The sequence below is a fragment of the Pleurodeles waltl genome, chromosome 8 (assembly GCF_031143425.1).
Source record: "Pleurodeles waltl isolate 20211129_DDA chromosome 8, aPleWal1.hap1.20221129, whole genome shotgun sequence".
Taxonomy (NCBI): Eukaryota; Metazoa; Chordata; class Amphibia; order Caudata; family Salamandridae; genus Pleurodeles; species Pleurodeles waltl.
The window spans coordinates 16,803,673-16,823,939 of NC_090447.1; the positions used below are offsets into that span (position 1 = coordinate 16,803,673).

The following is a 20,267-nucleotide window of genomic DNA, read 5'->3' on the forward strand; positions in this document are numbered from 1 at the left end:
TGCTGAATTTAAGTAATGGACTAAGAAGCAGAAGCCAGGGCAGGGGCAGGGAGAGAAGCTGCATTGCTTGTTTCCTTTCCCCACTGATGTGGACATCGATTGGGGAAGGAGAGTGTCCACCCTTGTGCTTCCTCAGTCCCAGGACTCCTGAACCATAGTGATGGCACAAGGGAACCAAAGTACACAGTCACCAGGAGACACTGAAGCCAGACCATCCATCCAGAACAGAAGGCTGTGATGGGTAAGTGTGGAATGGAGGAGCATGTGGGCTGCCCTGAGCATATGGGGTAGGCAAGTGACTTTATATTTGGTTAATGAGCATATACGTGGGAGTTTTAGGTTTTACTTCTATAAGAATCTGAGTCCAGAGTCGGTTAAAGGCACTGGGCCCCTGACACTGTATTGTGGCATGAGGCTATAATGGTACAATACCTGTACAGGGCATCTGTGGCTTTACTAGGCAATATAAATCTGTTTTTGATGGGTATTGATGTGACTGCTCAGAAGGCTATAGCAGGAGAAGTGGTTCTACTTCGGGATAGGATGCTATACTGAGCATGTGAAGTTGCACCTTGTCATGTGAGCCTGCACCTTCGCATGCATAGCTGAATCTTGTCCTGTGGTGCTATACCTGGGCAAAGGACACTGTGCCTTGTGCATTGTTATGTGAGGCTTGCCTCGGAATTTGAAACTTGCCTGAGTACACACACCTGTGCGTGGGCATAGGACACTGCTCTTTGAATATAACTATGGTACTGGCACATTTGAGCCTGTGACAAGAGATATAAGCCAGTAGAAGGATGATGTTATAATAATAAGGAAAGTGTATAGTGGACCACAATTCTCCTTGTCCTTCACAATATATATGACATATTAAGCTGCCCCACATGTACAAACCTGGACCTGGAAATATGAGGCCTTCCATGTTCATGTTATACTATGCTGTGCATCCTTAGTACACTGTGCTGCATATCTGTACATGAGGCTGGGCCTGGGATTATGAGAGGGAAATTAAATTAACTTTTGTCAAACTCAGGAACTGTTAGCCTCTTGCTACACTGGATTCTTGAGTTTCTGAATTTTCCAACTCTCTGTAACAGGAAATGTTGTACTTTTACTGTCTCTTGTGCTATCTGCATGTGTGTGCGCACTTGGTTCTGCTCTTGGTACCTATCACAGCCATTAGAGACTGAAAGGTTCTCAGGTCATGAATTGCCTGTAATGGTATATAAAAGACAATGAGCCTAAGGCCAGAGCAGTCTCTGAAGTCTCTGGAAAGTTACAAAACTTCCTGCCAAGAAGTTTATGAATACCTCCTCAACGAAGTGCACAGAGTGACAACCTCTTGGTGCTCTGCTGAGGGAGTCACACTGCATATTACAATGCAAATAAACTCCTTATGCTTTTTGAACTATGCCTTGGAGGCCTGGTCTTATTAATTGGGCTCCAAGCAACCAGCAGTACTGAGGAGCTGCACATTCCTTGGTCAGTTTCAGGACACTTTTCTGGTGTCAGAGTGAGAATACCTGTTTTTCTATTTACAGGGCCATTGTGATGCGGAACAGACAAAGGCTGGCCAGTCTGCAGTTAGTGCAGGGTCCTCTCCTGCCCCACAGCAGACCAAAAGTGTTCAGATAGATGTTTGGGGACCTGCCGTTAATTAAGAGTGCCAAGTTAGAAGAGGTATTTTCTGTTACATTAAACCCACTTGTCCAGAAGATAAACATATTGTCATGGGAAGGGGCTCTTGGTAAGGTCTTGTCCCAAGAAAAGGAACAGGGACACTAGACCCAATGGGCAGATTGTACCCCAGCTGCTACCAGTTTGTCGGCTCCAACTTAACCAACATCACATACTTCAAAGTGAAGGCTCATTTGGTTCCTACCGGGCTTCTCCCCTAAAGGCACTATGGCCCTATGGCCCTGATTTATACTTTCTGGCGCAAAACTGCACTAACACAGTTTTGTACCAAAAAGTTCGGCTCTGGCTTTGCCTGTGCAAAGGGTAGGCTAGCGTAAAAAGCTGACGTTAGCCAGGTGGGGCTGGCGGTATGGAAGAAGGGGGTTTTGCTCCAAAAAATGCCATTACGCAGGTTAGAGTAAAAAAATAAATGACTCCAACCAGCCTAACGTCATTTTCTGACGCAGAGCCATCCATACCACATGACTCCTGTCTTAGAAAAGACAGGAGTCATGCCCATCATCCCAATGGCCAGCACAGGGGACCAAGGTACCCTGGGCATGGCTATTGCACCCAGTGCCATTCAGGGGGTCCCATTTCAGGGCCCCCAATGGTACTTAAGAAAAGAAAATACTTACGTGTACTTACCTATACTTACCTGGGATGGGGTCCCCATCCTCTGCTGTCCCTCTGGTGTGGGTGGGGTGTCCCTGGGGCCTGGGGAGGGCACCTGTGGGCTTATTCCGTGGTGTTCTACCATGCAAATAGGCCCACAGGTCCCCTAACACCTGCCCTGACCCAGGCGTTGAATGATGGTGTAAAGCAAGCTTTGCACCATTATTTGACCCCTCCTCCCCACCGTGCGTGATTTTAGCAGGGGGGGATAAATATGATCCTAAGGCAATAGAGTAATTTTTTGCACAGGTATGCCTACTTTGCATCTCATTGACATAAAGTAGGTTTTCACGTCCCAAAAACGTGCCTAGTGCCAAAGTATAACTATGGAGTTAGTTTTGCACCGAATTTGCGTAAAAAATAATTCAGCGCAAAACAAGGATAAATATGCCCCTATGTTGCCTTGTTATGTGTTGAACCCTCAGGACGCACAGTTTACTGTCATCATTGACGGAGGTCCATATGAAATGCTGGTGGACAATGGGGCTTTGCTGAGCTCCTTGAAGGATGGGCAAATACCATCATCAGATGTTAACACTACTGTTTAGGGCTTTGCTGGCACCCCAATGAGTATCCCACTATTAGAGCCACTTTCTTTCTCTTTTGGTCCCATCAAAGACACACACGTTTCTCCCCCATCATCAAGCCTCAGATAACTTGGTGGGCTGTGATGTCCATTGTAAAATGAGGGCCGCAATTTGCTGCAACCCCAAATGAATGTACCTTTCTCTCCCAAATGATAAGGTATATCAGCAACAGACTTAAAGAAAGTATCTTCTCTTTGGCATGTTACCCCCAATTTCTGCCTGATGTCAGTGTTTTTGACTGTGTCACTGGGATCCTGCTAACCAGGACGCCAGTGCTTATGCTCTCTCTCCTCTAAATGTTGGCACTGCATACTGGTATCCCAGTATTTCATCCCAAATTGGCATACTGGTCACCCCTTATAAGTCCCTAGTATATGGTACTTAGGTACCCAGGGCATTGGGGTTCCAGGGGATCCCTATGGGCTGCATCATTTCTTTTGACACTCATAGGTAGGCCAAACCACGCCTTCTGCGTGACTGCCATTGCAACCTGTGTGAAATGGTGCATGCAGGATTAGCGTGAATTTTTTTAATGCTAATCCTGGAAAGCTCCGGACTAGCATCAACAATTATGACGCTAGTCCCCTAACTACCGCCATGGTGCGCCGTATTTTAAATACGGCACACACAAGGTGACATTAAGGAGCGCTAAGGGGCACTGTGTGCAGCGCCACTTTTCTTTAATATGCCCCTAGGTGTCGTGTGAAGTGGCATCCCAAAGCAATGGCTACTGCAGCGGTTTAGGAGACAGGCTGGAAACTACCTACAAGTTATTGATGAGGGTCATATTGTTAGTGTTAGACCTGTCAGCCTTCGGGTGGTCTTTACCCAAGTGTTTGCCTGCTTGTCTCATATTTTTGCTGATTCTTTGTGTTGGCCTTAGGACTCTGAGCACTTTACCACTTCCGACCGGTGCTAAAGTGCATGTGCGTCTTCCCTAAAAACATGGTTTGATTGATGTAGCCACAATTGCCTGCCACATTTAGGGCCATATTTATACTTCGTTTGCGCCGAATTTGCGTCGTTTTTTTCGACGCAAATTCGGCGCAAAACTAACGCCATATTTATACTTTGGCGTTAGACGCGTCTAGCGCCAAGGTATGAGCAATGAGCGTAATTTTTTTGCGTGAACGCCTTCCTTGCGTTAATGAGATGCAAGGAAGGCGTTCCCGTCTAAAAAAATGACTGCGACGCAAATGCGTCGTATTTATACTCCCGGGCAAAAATCACGCCCGGGAGTGGGCGGGGCAAAAAACCCCGCATTTGCGCCTCTTTTTAATGCCTGGGTCAGGGCAGGCGTTAAGGGACCTGTGGGCTCAAAATGAGCCCACAGCCGCCCTCCCATGCCCCCAGGGACCCCCCCTGCCACCCTTGCCCACCCCAGGAGGACACCCAAGGATGGAGGGACCCATCCCAGGGACATTCAGGTAAGTTCAGGTAAGTATAATTTTTTTTTTTTTATTTTTTTTTGGTGGCATAGGGGGGCCTTATTTGTGCCCCCCTACATGCCACTATGCCCAATGACCATGCCCAGGGGACAGAAGTCCCCTGGGCATGACCATTGGGCAAGGGGGCATGACTCCTGTCTTTACTAAGACAGGAGTCATTTAAATGGCGTCTGGGCGTCGTAAAAAATGGCGCAAATCGGGTTAAGGCGATTTTTTTGCCTCAACCTGACTTGCCCCATTTTAAGACGCCCTAACGCCATTTTCCCCCTACGCCGGCGCTGCCTGGTCTACGTGGTTTTTTTCCACGCACACCAGGCAGCGCGGTCTGCTAGCGCCGGCTAACGCCATTCCATAAATACGGCGCCCGCATGGCGCTTCAGAATGGCGTTAGACGGCGCTAAATTTTTTGACGCTAAACTGCGTTAGCGCAGTTTAGCGGCAAAAAGTATAAATATGGGCCTTAATTTACTTGTAAGTCCCTAGCACAGTTTACTACATGTGTCCACTGCCTGTAACCTAAATGTAGTGGGACTGCTTGTGCAACCCACTCATTTAGCCTTTAAACATGTCTTGGGCCTGCAACTGTAGATCCTTTGTGTGCAGTTTACATTACCATGTCAACTTGGCATTACAACTCCTTGCCAAGCCTTAAACTACCCTTTGATTACATGGGGCAGGCTCCATTGTAACTAAAAGGTAGGCCATGTAATTTTAAGCTGTGCATGACCTACTAGTGAAAAACTTACACATTTGTTTTTCAATTTTGTGAGGTCTATCCTTCTCATAGGATAACATTGGGAATTGCTCATTACATTTAATAAGTTATAATTTCTGATTGAGAAGGAACAGGCATGTTATGTTTAATACCCCTAGAAGAGCATTGACAAATTGTCTTTAATAGTAAAATTGGTTTTGAGGTTACCATTCTGAAAATGCCACTTTTACAAAGTGGATATTTTCCTGCTTTAGCCATTTGGTGTCTGCTGCCTGTCCCTGGTCATGGGCTGGTTTGGGTGACAATTCACTTTGTGTGTTCCCTCAAGACACTCCAACAGAAAAGAGGGCTGCGTGTAACTTTATGCATCTTCCTGGGTGGAATGTTGAGAGGAGCTGGACACTGCCTAACACTGACTTCTGAATGGTCGGGCTCTGTCCACACACAAAGGGCTGCATTCCCCTCTGTGGTGAGTCTGGAGCCGGGGCAGCATGAAAGAACCTGTGTGCACTTCAAAGACCCTTCTTTACACATTAAGCACTGGAGGTGAAGATTATGTTAGACTGCAAGGCTAGTACCAAGAGATTGCACACACAGGCATATTCTATCTCCTCTAATAATTGCATGTAAGAAGCATCCAGTACACGTTCGCACCTGAGAGGCTCCGACACTCCACAATATGGCTCCAGTGTTGACAGTGATGTCTTTGCCTTCTCCAGCTGTTGGGTCTAGTTTTCCCACTTTAACCAGTTGGAAATCTTCATCCTGGGATATCTGTACATTGAGGATCTCATAGGTTGCTGGGCCGTCTCCGTTTTCATCAAAGAATATTTCATCGCCAGTGCGAGTCTTAAAGTGCACATTTTTCAAGTAGTGAAGAATCTGGAGGTTGAGACATCATTACAAACACACAATTATGTCTAAAATAATGTACGTTTGTGCACACCGTGGCTCATTCTGTTATAAATACCATTGCACTGTAGTGACCCTCTTGCTGATTTCTCTCTCTGCTTCTGATTTACATGTCCATTCTACTTCAACAGAGTTTCGCAATATTTTTTCTTAAAATACTATGGGGCAGAGTTAAGAAAAGTGGTGCTGCACCCAGTGCAGCACCACTTTCTGCGCACCCCTAAACACCCCCCTACTGCTACCATGTGTTTGCTGTATTTAAAATACGGCGCACCATGGAGCTGGGTAGGGGGAAATAGCATCATTTTTTTTAAAGCTCTTTTGGTGCTACTCCTGCAGAGTACATAGAAGCCCATTATAATCAATGGAATACCTCCTTTTAATGCCTGCTCTGAGTAGGCGTTAAAAGTGCTCCAAAAAATGCAAGGAAATCTTTTAGATTTGCTCGCGGCATTTTTTGGGCCACCCAATGAGGAAACGCCCCCTTGCATACATTATGCCTGGTGCAGGTATAATGTGGCATAAGAGTTTACAAAGTGGAGCAATACATGCATTGAGCCACTTTGTGAATATGGCGTGGGGAAAAGGCCACTTTAGGGCCTCCTTAGCATAAAAAAAATTATGCTATGGTGGCGCTAAGGTGGCACTAGGGGTTCTTAAATCTGCCCCTTTACCTTTAAAAAAGATATTTTTCCAGCATATCATTTTTTTGTAGATAGGCATTCCACCAAAACAGATGCAAATGTCTTCCTAGTGCCATTATCACACTTCAAGGATGCTTTGATTCACTAAGTTTGCTGGAATCAGGTGTGCTGCACCTTCACCAATACTCTGCCTCCTTACCAAGGGTAGCAAAAGCAAACAAACACAAATGATGGATGGAATACGCAACCAATCAAACATTCACCTCAGTCACGGATCTTGGTTTAATCCATCAATTCTTTTGCTCACCATGCCACCCCACTTTATACCCAGCCATATGTAAATCAGTCTTGACCGTGTTCCCAATGGAAAAAGGCCAGCCTGAATTGCTAGGCCAGGTAGTCTCTGGACGGGAAACAAGCATCCTGGGACCGGTTTCAGGGTATCACCCTTCATCAGCCAGGCTAGCTTGAATCCAGTGGCGCAGTGAGCACAGGCCCCACGTTTGGGCATACCCGGCGCACAAAGGGTAACAAAAGAACACCAACACAAATGATGGACAGAATGCAGAGCCAACCAAACATTCACCCCCAGTCACAGAGCTCAGTTTAATCCAGAAATGTTTTGCTCATCACACCAACCAGGTTTGGACCCAGCCATATGCAAATCAGTCTTGACCCTGTTCCCCATAGGAACAGCCCAGCCTGAACTGCCAGGACAGGTCGTCCCTGGATGGGAAACAAGCATTCTTGGACTGTTTTTTGTTGTTTTTTGATTTGTTCCACATTCCGTACGTTATCTGTTCTTTTTGCATTTTCACCCTAGGGGAGAAGGGTATGCCCAGACGTGGGTCCTATGTTTGCTATGCCATCATATTCAAGTTAGCCTGGCTTTGAAGGGGTGATACCCTGTAACTGGTCCCAGGATGCTTGTTTCTGGTCCCGGGAGTACCTGGCCTGGCAGTTTGGGGAACAGGGTGGAACAGGGTCAAGACTGGTTTGCATACGGTTGGGTTCAAATTGGAATGGCATGGCAAGCAAAAAAAAATGATAGATTAAACCCAGATCTGGTACTGGGAGTGAAAGTTTGATTTGTTCCACATTTCATCCGTCATCTGTTCTTTTTGCATTTGTTGCCCTGAGTGGGAATGTTATACCCAGACTTGGGTTCTGTGCTTGCTATACCAACAGATTCAAGCTAGCCTGGATGAGGATGGGTAATATCCCAAACCCGGTCGCAGGATGCTTGTTTCTGGTCGACGGAGGACCTGGCCTTGCAGTTTGGGCCGGCCTGTTCCCATGGGGAACAGGGTCATCAAGACTGATTTGCTTACAGCTAGGTCCAAACTGGAATGGCATGGCAAGCAAAAAAATGATTGATTAAACCCAGATCTGTGACTGGGGTTGAATGTTTGATTTGTTCCACATTCCATCCATCATCTGTTCTTTTTGCCCCTATTAAGGGCTGACATCTTCCCCCACCTTGATTGGACCAAGAACTCACATCATCTGCTCCTGACTCTTTCCACCCTGAGAGCTAACATGAATTTAATTTCAGGAGTCAGTCCATACAGTGGCTTCAGGGTGAAAGAGTTTGTATCAGTTTGGGAGAGAGGGAACTCTGTTAATTGATATATGTTGGTGTGCTTATTTGAATCGTACTCCTGACTTCACTTGTGTTTAACACATCGATAATAGACTATGCCATCAATAACTGGCAAGTTCCCCAGGTCCATGCATGATATGCTGCTGCAGTTCAGGTGTTTTCTTTGAATTCTGGGAATTGTAGGCTTGTTTATTTCATTCTAAAACAGGAATACAAGTCCCAGACCATCAAGTGTTAACAATCAACATTTCAATGCATGGCAGTGTAGTTTCTGTGCTTGTGTCTGCTGGATATAAAAATAGAACTTAATAATTAATCTTCACCACTTCTAATTGCTGTACAATGCACCACAGCCCTTATTTCTCATCCTGCCTGATGTAGCAGCAAGCTCTGATAGCACATTCCCAAATTCTCCTGTGCACTGCCTAGTGCAGACGGCTCAAATCCTCTAGATATATAAACCTTATGAATCTTGTTAACATTACTACAACAATCACTTCAAGTAATCATTCAAGGCATGGTTTACAAATACATGTTTAATCTTCATTCAGATATTAATTATGAGCGTAAAATCTTCTGGTTGCTGTGTCAATAAACCCACACGTAATCTAGTCTCAGATCCATATCCACCACCATAACACTGAAATTCACCAGTTATGGTTCAGTAAAGTAAACATCACTTCCCTTTAACACTTGCTTTGTTCAATTAATTTCCGTGTTTTTGATCATATTTCACACAGAACTGTTTTTGGCCCTCCTACCTCTTTACGGCTGACATCCGGACAGGCCCTGCAACCACCCATCTCCAGACAGCCAACCCTCGCTGTGTTTGGCTAGGGGTAGCAGGTTGGGGATGCAGGAATGCAGGGTCCAACCTGCAGGTAGGATTCACTGACAACCCAGTACACACATGCTATTTTTTGTTGTGGTTCTTTTAATTTATGTTCGTGTGTTTTTTTTTTATATAAAAGATTCTTATTATGGAAGATTTTGGTGTTTTTGACACACTTAAAATTTTGTGGTTTTTGGTAAATATTTTTCAAACCATTTTCTAAAAACTCTTTTTAATTTTCATTTTTGAAACTTTGCTAACCATTCTTATTGTACTTTTTGAGCCTGATTAATTGCTGGTGGAATAGGGTCCTGCTAATCCCTCCTACAAGTCACTTCCCTGCACTGGTTGCAGTAGAAGGAGAGGAACTGCAGGCCATCTTCTTCCTCTCCTGTATGTTGGAGGACTTTTGGGTATAGCCTTGCTTTCTTTCCTTCCTCATGCCACTGGCTCTACATCTCGGTTTGGGTGTACTAATTTGTGTGCAGGCTTGGAGAACTTTCATTCTGCTCGTTCCAAAGGAGTACATCTCTTGATGCCCTTTCGGGAGCACTTGGTCAGATATATTACATGGGACCTTGTGGGCATTTACTTTTTTCTCTCCTACAGGGTGGGTAAAAGTTGCCGCATTCTCTTTTACTGTGATCTGCAGCAGCAGTCCTTGATGCTGTGACAAACTCCACAGCCCCATCATCCTGTATCAAAACACTACTAGTTTTTTCTTCTGGACACTTTTTGGCTTTGTTTACTCTGCTGTGATGCCCTAGCAAGAACAGGACAATCCTCCTTCTATCGCTTTCAAGAGGCAAATATCTCTGGACGCTATGGGCTTGGGGGCATAAAACCCCTTGCATCACCGGTGCATCACATTTTGAACCTCTTTGCATGGCTTTGAATGGCCTCACAGATATGGAGTTAGGCAAGGCAGTGCAAATCGATGCATTGCATTACTCTGCGCCAGAGAGTCAATCCATGTGAACTGCAGTGGGTTTTCCTACATAAAACTGGGACAGAGCCAAAACCTTGCACCTCAGAAATATTTGTATTTCTCCTCATTTTTCGTCTTTCCATGTTTTCTGCATTCTGCAACACACATAGAAAGAGGAAAACTACTCTTGGAATTGTTTTTGGGCAGGAAGGTGCCCCTTCCTGCACAAAAACAATCATCTATGCAACACAGACACCTTTTTTGAGCAATTTTGTGGTTGGTTGACTGGGGTATCAACCCTGGTCAAGCAACAGCCACAATCCCTTGCAAGGTGAACCACAAAAAGTCACTAATTTTAAACTGTGCTGAACCCTGGATAGCTTGGCACAAAAAGCAGTCAGGCTGAACTTATGTTATAAGTAGAATTGTGTATATTAATTAAAAAAGTTTAAGGTTCAAAATAGCAAGTCCTTAGGTTTAGAAAATGGCCACCTGGGTACCTTTAACACAACAATGAAGGCTCCAGGAAAAGGATGGTGACTTTTGTGGGTTCAAGAGTCACTCAGGCTGGAGCCAGGTGAGGGCTCAAGATGGTAGGACTATGTTATGTTCCTGTGGTTATGAATATGAGCCCAACTAAACTAGCCCTTGGAGTCACTTCTGAAGTCCTGGGTTCAGGTGAAGATATAGGGCTCTACAGCAGGGCTGGCCTCTGAAGGTTCAAGGCAGGCTCCAAGCAGCAAAGCAGTTCTTACAAGTACAGCAGCAGCCTGGTAGAGTGCACATCAGGTCATAGCAATAGGCAGTCCTCTGAGAATCCTTCTGCAGGTCCAGTGGGTCTGAGAGCCCTGTTTCTATACTCTGGAGCCCTGCTCCTAGAAGTTGGGGGGAATTTCCAGAAGGGTTCTCTGAAGTTCTAGGAGATTCCTGCCTCCCCTACCCTGATTCCTAGCTGGCTGCACTGACAATACAGGGTTGTTAAGCCTATTGTGTGGTGGTAGAGCCCAGTCTATTCAGTTGCTAGTGGGGCTGTTCTTAGCTTTGCACCCCCATCATGGCCGATTCAGGCTCTGCTAATCCCACTACTCTATGAGTGTCTGGGGTGAATTCACAAAGTCTATAGTCAGTTATACCCAGTCAGTTATACATAGTCATATGACCTAAGGCAGACTACAGACACTGAGGGCTAAGGCAGGAAAATGCCAACTTTCTAAAAGTGACATCAGACTTGTACTAATAAATCTGTCTTTCCCATTAAAGAGTGTTTATCATTACAGGTTCTTAGATACCAAGCATGAGATATCCACCATCATTTAGGAATTACAGCTTATTAAATATGATAAGGATTCCTCAAAGTTATCCTATGGTGGGGGGTGTAGGCCTCACAGTAATGAAAAAATGAATTTTGGAGTTTTTCACTACTAGGACATGTAAAACCAAACAATACATGTCCTACTTTTAATTGCACATCTCCCTGCCCTGTGGGCTAACTGAGCCCTACCTTAGGGGTGACTTACATATAAAAAAAGGGGAGCCTAAGGCTTTGCAAGGGGTTTTAAATGCCAAGTCGACAGGACAGTGGGACACAGTCTTCGGGCTGCAATTGCAGGCCTGGGACATGCTTTAAGATACTACTTAAGTGGGTGGCACAATAAGTGTTTCAGGCTCCCCAGATAGCATATAATATGCAGGCCCTGGGTATATGGTATACTACTCAACAAGAAACTTTAATGTAAATTAAGTATGCTAATCAGCTAAATGCTAATCAAGCCATGTTTAGAGGAATGGGCACAAGCACCTTATCACTGTTTAACAGTACTAAGGCCAACATGCACAAACCCAACAAAAAGCAGAAGGAGGAAGGCAAATTAGTTTGCGGGTGACACTGTAGAGTGCTATTTCCAACACCCTTGCACCATGGTGCCAGGGTGCCTGCATTGGGGCTAGGCAGCCAATTGTGCACCAGCACAGGGGGGAAGGACGGAAATGCACAGTATTTCATATACAGTGCATTCCTGCCCTTTCACATTGGCGTAGGGCAGCGTAGCAAAAGGACTTGCTGTGCTTCTCTATGTCAATGCCCTGTAAATAGGTGCCTTGGTTTTTAGATGGTGTGCATTGTTTAACCAGTCAGAAGGTTTTTTTTTTTTTTATGTTTTAGGATTCACTAATCCTCTGCAGTTCCAATAGATCGTGTGGATGTTTTTCTCCAAACATGCCCATGCAATTGAGGCAAATATAGTTCTGGCACACCATTTATGCACAAACATAGAACAGTATGGTTGAAGAAGCATCCACACCTGCTGCCCTTTTACAAGACATTATCCTACCTAGTGGGCAGTCACCAAATTATACTATATTTTGTATTAGGAGATGGGCAAATCTGAACCCTCAAACAATCAGGTGGTTCTGAACCAGAAGACCTACTGATGTTTCTTCCTAAACCTAGGTTTTTCACATTACGCTTCATTTTGGATTCTTGTCTTTTTTTCCAAAATAAGATTTTTAAAAAACATAAAATTTTAAAAAACATAAAAATTAATGAATCTTAAAACTCATGACACAAGACTGGACTCTTCTTCATGGTAATGTTCCGGCTTAGGGCCTGATTTAGTGTTTGACTGATGGGATACTCCACCACAAACATGATGGAAATCCTTTAGCAGTACTACAAGCACCTTTAAATGTAATGCACATGTAATAGGGCACATGGGTCCCGTCATGTTTGTGACAGAGTATTTCATCCACCAAACTCTAAATCAGGCCCTAAATTCTTGAAAGGGCACCGGACTTACACATAAAAAACTGTCAGAGATGCACTGCTCCCTTTCAATGGACAATGCGTCCTTGATGGTGCTAGTTAGAGGCATATTTATGAGCCCCTTTGCATCACTCTTATGATGCAAATGAAAAATAAGATTTATGAAGCCACACAACGCCACCTTGTGTGGTCCTGAGTGGCTTTATAAATCTTGAGTAATGCAATTCAGCGCAAATTACTACATTGCGTTACTCTGCACCATGGTGAAAGGGGGCCTGAATTGATGCCAGGCTGCCAAAAGGGCACCAGCACAAGAGAAAAGTCTGGAATTTGCCTCATTGTCATAATACTAATATTCCTGCCCTTTCCCTGTCACACAGTGCAGCGCAGCAAGGCAACCTCCTGCACTGCACTGCATGACAATCTCATAAATATGCCCCTAAGAGTTTTAGCACAATGTTGGTTTTCACAGACTGTGGAACAAGCAGGAAAGAGAACCAGGCTGCATACTCAAGTTGCAGCTCGTGAACAATGAATAAACAGACACACCTTATTAAAAAGTCATAAATGTCAGGTTTCCGGGGTGGTAAAAAGGTTAGTTTTTGTAAGTGGGATAAGTGGGAGGTCCTTAGAATGCATCTTTTGTTTCTACAGTACTTTTGTCCCTCTGTCTGATCTGGACAGATGCAGTTGATAGTGCACTTTACAAATACACATAACATGCAATACCAAGGTGCTCCAAATGGGATGACAATTTGTTTAAAATACTAAAAGTTGAATCTGATGCCCAAAGTCTCTCTCACTGAAGGGACAGTACATGGGGTAGAAGGGATGTGGAGGGATGCAGCCTTTGTTAACATAGGGCAATGTCAGCTTTAAGTGTGGGTGGAGTGATGCTTTTGTGTTGATCCACATGATCCTAAATTGGTGGCCACAGGTCTTGAGTGGGGTGAGGGTGAGACCAAGAGGTAAGGGAATGTGAGGGAAACGGAGGGAGATTAATTGAGGTGAGCGAACAACATCATGCACGCTCTGCCTGGAAAGACCAAACAGGTGCAAGTGACTTCAAATGAAACATAAGGGTCATATTTTCAAGGAGCTTGTGCTGCCTCTGCAGCAGCTGCACATTCAGTGCTCCATATTTACAAAGTGACGCATTAGGAATAATGCATCACTTTTCTCTGTCCTGCGTTGTTTTTTACCTGCGCTACATCCGTCTGCATCAGGTAACGTTAATCATATGCAAGGTATGCGTTCCCTCTTAAAATCCCAAGCAGGAAAGTGACACTTCAAATTTCCTACGCCTCCTTAACCCAGGCATAAAAATGACGCAGTGGCTTTTCAATAAGAATCTGACCAGCGGAAGTCACGTTACACATTGGAATATATCTGTATTTCACTTCCCCTCTACTAGTAGTGGGCCATGGCACCTATGATTTCATCATCCAGGCAATGTTAGGTTGTGTATTGTGTGCAAGGGACAGGCCAGGATTGTCACTTATGCATGGACTAAGGGGTCCCCAAGTCCTGGCCTGCGTACTCCAAAGGACAACAGGTAAGTACACACACAAGGTGGGTTATACATGTGCTTGCACACTATGTTACACTATAAACTTGTATTCTCTAACATAACACTGTCATTCACAATGTCAAACATACTCAGGTCTCTGCAAACACACAAGTAAACTACGCCCACTGTTATATGACACAGAACTGCTTGCACTACATCCAGAACCAATTTGAGATTGTACAAGGTGCTAATCCTCCATTTTACATTCTTTCACATTGGTCCTGACACATTAGGCTACTTGTGTTAAATAAGATTGGCTCAGCACCTCCAAATTTTGACCCATCACTGAAGTTGCATCAGTTCTGGGGCCTGGTTCAGCGATGCGCCACTTTTAGGGCTGCTTTGCAATGGCAAAGTTGCCACATATCCATAAACATTTCGGACGGACCTCGGGTCCTTGTGACATGATGCTCCATAGTGTAAATACGACGCAGCCATGGTATTGTAATGGATTGCTGTCCATTGTAAGTATTTTTGATGCACTGCTGCCCCAATGCAGGGTTGCGTCATTTCTTGTAAATATGCTCCTAAATGATTAAAAGTAATAAACTCATTGAGCCCCTCTCAATCGTGGCACCCTGGCTCTGTGTGACACAACGTCTACACTGCTATATTTTGCAGTGCATTTCCCCCCTGAGGCCAGAAAGGAGCAGAGCTATTACAATTAGATAATTGTGCCCTAGCACAGTCACAAAAGTTTTGCTTCCCATCGCCAGCCATACAAAATGGCTCCTTATCAGTAGCATTGATAATGAACAGAAATAATGCATGCAGATATAGTCAACTCAAAACTCTTTAGAGATCCAACTCAACAGCTGGGCAGCAGGCGTCATTGTTTACATTTGAAACGTGTGAAAGTCTGAGTTGGCTCTACCAACAGGTGTACTTTTGACTTGCAGATCACCACAAATGTCAGCAGTGAGCGCTTAACTCACTAACTTATCTTGCTGGTTGAAAGGCAGTGTAAGGACAAGGGCCATTTAAACCTGCACCCTCCCAGGTATGGACAGCGCAAACTTTGTCATTGATGGGCTTTAACAGGGCAATTATATTTTCTCCAAAGGAACTCAGGGGCAGAAGAAATGTTGACGTTTGCAAGGCACTTGCTTCAGCAACAAATGTGAAGAGGGTGCATCATGCCAGCCCCAGCCCTCCTGGTTCTGCCACCATCCTCAGCACAGTCACCTCTGCTGGGATCTTTGTTTTTCTGACCCTCCTGATGGTGCACCTGGAATAGGAGGAAGGTGTTGGAGGTGGGTGGATGGGTGAATGGTGCAGTGAACTCTGCTCTTCTGCCCATTCACCTTTATCCAGAATGAGGCATCACACACGTTGGAGTGTGTAGTTTTAAAGGCAATATTAATACGAAGCTTGAAATATAATGTGTGATAAAGCTGCATTGAAAAGTGTTAACCTCGAGAAATAATGTTCGTGTCTAAAATGTGCCCACGGGGAGTGGCTACCAATGTACACGAAGACTAATGAAAATGATTATTAATGATGAAATGTTATGCACTAATGTTTGAAATTTGTACTAATATATCATATTTTAGGTTATATGTTAAGAGTTTGCTTTATTGATTAAAATGGGTTTAAGTTAACAAGGGCCTGGGCCAAGCTGCCTGGCCTCATATTTTAATTGCTTTTTCTAATGTGCAATGTGCTGTTTTGCTGAAGGACACAAAGCTGTACTTTTCCAGAAGCTATGTGTGTGTAACGGTAGTAAATTCTTTCTCATGAGAACCGACTTGGTCAAGGCGATGTTCTTGCTGGATGCAACAGTGTAATTCGTAACAGACACAAGGTTAACTTCCCAGGGAGAAGACGATGAAGACACTGACTGGAGCGCGAAGCGTAACTGTTCCTACCTGACATTCCAAACATTGAAGACGTCAATAAATGGGACCAATGAGTGACATGAGAACTGCAAATTGAGGAAAATTCTAGTAAGGGACTTACCTTGCGATTGGGTGTAAATACCAATGCACCAAAAGTTATCCAATGAGGAATTATGGAATAGTTAGACAGTTTTGATTTAATGGCATGACACAAGGAGAAACTGGACACAAGTCACTTTTCTCTCAACATTTTGTCACCCTAACTTTTGCCATTCGACTTTTCCAAGAGACTTTTGCTGGTTTGCCTCTTTTGAACCATCCTCTACCCATCTATGCCTGTTTTCTATCTTCTCCTCCATAAGAGGGAAGTGATCTGTTCTTAGCTATGCTGTCTTGAGACTTTGCCCCGTCCTGTTCTACCTCTAATTAGCATCAGCATGTTGGGCTTCATGCAAAACAATTTGGTAACACAAATTTGGAAAACATCTAAACTATGGACGCTGTCAAAAGAGCAGTTGGTACCTAGAAAGAAAAGACAAACGACAATTACATGTTCATCATCATATAGTTACCCTCCGTAATGGGTCAGCATACAGAATCAGTCTTCTTCCTCAGGACAGCAGTCGATTCGCCATCAGCCAGGTCAGGATAGCAAAGTCTCAGCAAGCGGGGGCAGAGTAACAGCAGCCGTGTCCTTCTAATGGCTGATTTCTCCTTGCAACACGTCGTTAAATCGAACTTGCCAGACAAGTCTCTAATTTCCCATTGGTCAGTACTTGGTGCACCATTATTTCTATCCATTGATCAGTTGGTCACCTTACTAAAATGTTCACTTAAGACAGTTCTCATGCAGTTCATTGGCTCCTGTGATTTACTTCTTCATCGGATAAGATGGCAGGTAGAAAAATAACACCAGGCCACATGTACGAAAGCTTTTTACCATAGACACAGAATGGGTAAAATCCTTTCGTACATCTGGCCCCTTGTTTCAGTCAGTAGCTCCATTGTCTTTACCAGTTTGAGCGACCTTGTACCTGTTATGAATTACACTGTTGCATTCAGCAAGAATGTCTCCTTGAGCAAGTAGGGTCTCATGAGAAAGAATTTACTATGGTTACACACATCTCTAACTTTTGGAAAAGTACAGCTTTGTGTCCTTCAGGAAGACAGCACATTGCACGTTAGAAAAACACATTTAATATGAGCCCAGGCAGCTCGGCCCAGACCCTTGCTAACTAAGGCCTAGTGATTAAGGGCCAGATGTAGCAAAATAACATTTTGCGACTTGCAAATTGCGAGTCATAGCGACTCGCAATTTGCAACTCGCAAAATGTTATGCAGAAAGGTGTCTCAGACACTTTCTGCGACTCGCTATGGGGTCGCGAAGACCCACCTCATGAATATTAATGAGGTGGGTCGCAGTTTGCTACCCAATAGCGAGTCTAGGCACTCACAGGGATGGTGGCCTGCTGGAGACAGCAGACCACTATGTCTGTGACTGCTTTTAAATAAAGAAGTTTTTGTTTTCTTTTTGCAGCCCGTTTTCCTTAAAGGAAAACGAGCTGCAAAACGAAAAACATCCGAAACCATTTAGTTTCGTTTTTTTCAGAGTAGGCAGTGGTCCATAGGACCACTACCTGCTCTGAAAAAATATTTTTGTTTGCATTCACAAAGGGGAAGGGGTCCCATGGGGACCCCTTCCCTTTTGCGAATGAGTTACCATCCACTACAAGTGGATGGTAACCGCGAGTTGGTTTGCGACCGCATTCGCGGTCCCAAACCAACTCTGCATGGCGATGCGATCGGAAATAGGAAGGGAACATCCCTTCCTATTTGGAAGTCGCAGCCTCAAATTGTGAGTCGGTACCAACTCGCAATTTGAAGTTCTGCATCGCGTAATGCCTTTTGCGCCTCGCAAACTGCGTTTTTCGCAGTTTGCGAGGTGCAAAAGGCTTGCTACATCTGGCCCTAAATCAGCAAATCCTTAACATACACCTCTTAAGGCTGATACAGAATCATACATTAGTACATTAATAATCCAATATTAGTCAATTTAATTATTCAACGTATACATTGATGGCCACTCCCCGTGGCCACATTTCAAACGCACCTCAATACATTTTCTATGCAGCATCAGTGTACATTAATTTGCAAGCAATTCATGTTAATTTTTGATTATAAAGCTACACTCCAACAGGTACCAACTGCTCTTTTTGATAGAGGCCTTAGTTTAGATGTTTTCTAAATTTGTGTTTACTAAATGTTTTGCATGAAGCCCAACATGCTAATGCTAATTCGAGGTTAGTTAAGGTGTTCACTACTATCTGACGCAAATAGACAAATGAATGAATTATTCTTGCTTTGTTGAATAGTGTACTAATGAGACCCTGCTAAGTTGATTCATTTTAATGATGTGCTAAGTTCTAATGATCATAATCTATGCATTGATTAAGATGTTTTCTCAGAGCCATATGATAGTGGTTTTGATGTGCTTATTGCTATTGAGACTAATAAACATGATATTAGGTTGTAACGAATAGGGAATAAATCTCTTAACACTTAACTGGTGTGGTTATTCATGACTGAAAGGTCATGGTGTGTTCAGTTATTCTTATTGATTATTGATTGCTTTTATTGATTTGTTATACTGTTTTGCTAAATGTATATGCAAATAAGTTACTTCGTACTAGGAAGTCTCCAAACGTGGTCCAAAGGTTTATCAACCTAAATGCGTGTCTCCTTGTAAGTTTACTTATCAAGGTTCTGACGTGCTATCACACACCAGCAAGGTAAGTGGACCCAGCTCTCCTTCACCTCCCCCAGCTGATCTCTGCTGTGGCTGCTATCCATGTGATACTAAATCAAATAACATGATCCTGCTGACTGTGCCATGTGAGATACAACCTAGGACCTGTCAACCTTAGGGTGGTCTTTTCCCAAACGTTTTTCTGTCTCTGTTATGGTATAAAGCTGCCAAGTATTCAATATTATGCCATGTAATATGCAACAGGTGCTGTCTATGTTATGTATCGGTCATCTGTTGTGCAACTCCTATGGTTCGTAGGAGGCAAATGCAATGTTATGTAGCTGCAGTCTGCTATACTATGTAACATATATACCTGTCTTCTGTCATGTTGTGTGGCTGTTTATGATGTACAGCTGCTGAATATAGTATATTATGTAATATGCAGCCATTGCCTGTTAGGTACTAGGTGTGTGCTATGTTATGTAAGATGGAGCTACAGTGTATGATGTTTGTAGCTGCTCTGTTGTAGAGGGTGAACGCTAAGCTAAGTAGCTGCTGTCTCTTATACTTTATGTAACTGTTGTCTGCCGTGTGAATGCTGTTTATATTGTCTTTTTGTTTTATAGCTGTTGAAAAGGTTTTGTGTCATATGAAGCTGCTGTGTTTAATGTATGCCTCACGTGTATGCTTTGTAGAGACTGTTATGTTATCTAATCTGTAACCACTGCCTGTTATGTTATGTTATGCATAGTTACACATAGCACTTTCCATTCCACTTGTGAGGTATAACATGCACTTCTTAGCACAGATGGTGTTACTGGCTATAGCCCCCCCTTTCTCAACGCCTGCCCCCGGTTCATGCTTCCCTTGGAGAGAGAGGGGCAGAGGTATTACAGTGCAGGGAGCATGGTGTCTATGGAGAGACTGAGACTAGAGACAAAGGCAGATGGGCAGTAGCCAGGAAAGTGCAGAGGAACAGATATAGGTGGCAGACATTTGAGAGGTGTGAGTGATTTGAGAGAGAAAGGACAGAATTTGAGATGGAGAACAAATGGCGAGGGTGAGGAGAAAAGATAAAGGGTTGAGGAAAGAAACACCTTAGAAAAGTGGAGAGTGGAGGACAAAGAGTGACACATGGAAGAAAAGTATGCAAGTGGAGCGGATTTGGCCATTCGCAGCAGGAGGTTGCGGGGGCTGGCTGGTGGCCAGGCCCTGTGTTCAAAAACTGAACACAGAAAAGGTTGGCTGTCTATGACAGGTTTGGAGCAGGGGCAAGTCAGATCTGGAGCATGGGTTAACTGCCTATGGTCAAAGGCCAGACACAGCCA

General features: G+C 44.1%; 1 protein-coding gene across 1 annotated transcript in view; it reads right to left on the reverse strand.

Moving 5' to 3' along the window:
* Positions 1–952: 952 nt before the first annotated feature.
* Positions 953–20,267, reverse strand: part of LOC138249300 (vomeronasal type-2 receptor 26-like) — a 200,991-nt gene continuing 181,676 nt past the window's right edge. Inside the window, exons 11-12 of the mRNA XM_069203257.1 lie at positions 5,760–5,987; positions 953–991 (exon numbers count right to left, since the gene is read on the reverse strand). Of these exons, the coding sequence (XP_069059358.1) occupies positions 953–991; positions 5,760–5,987 (267 nt within the window). The remainder of the gene's footprint in view (positions 992–5,759; positions 5,988–20,267) is intronic.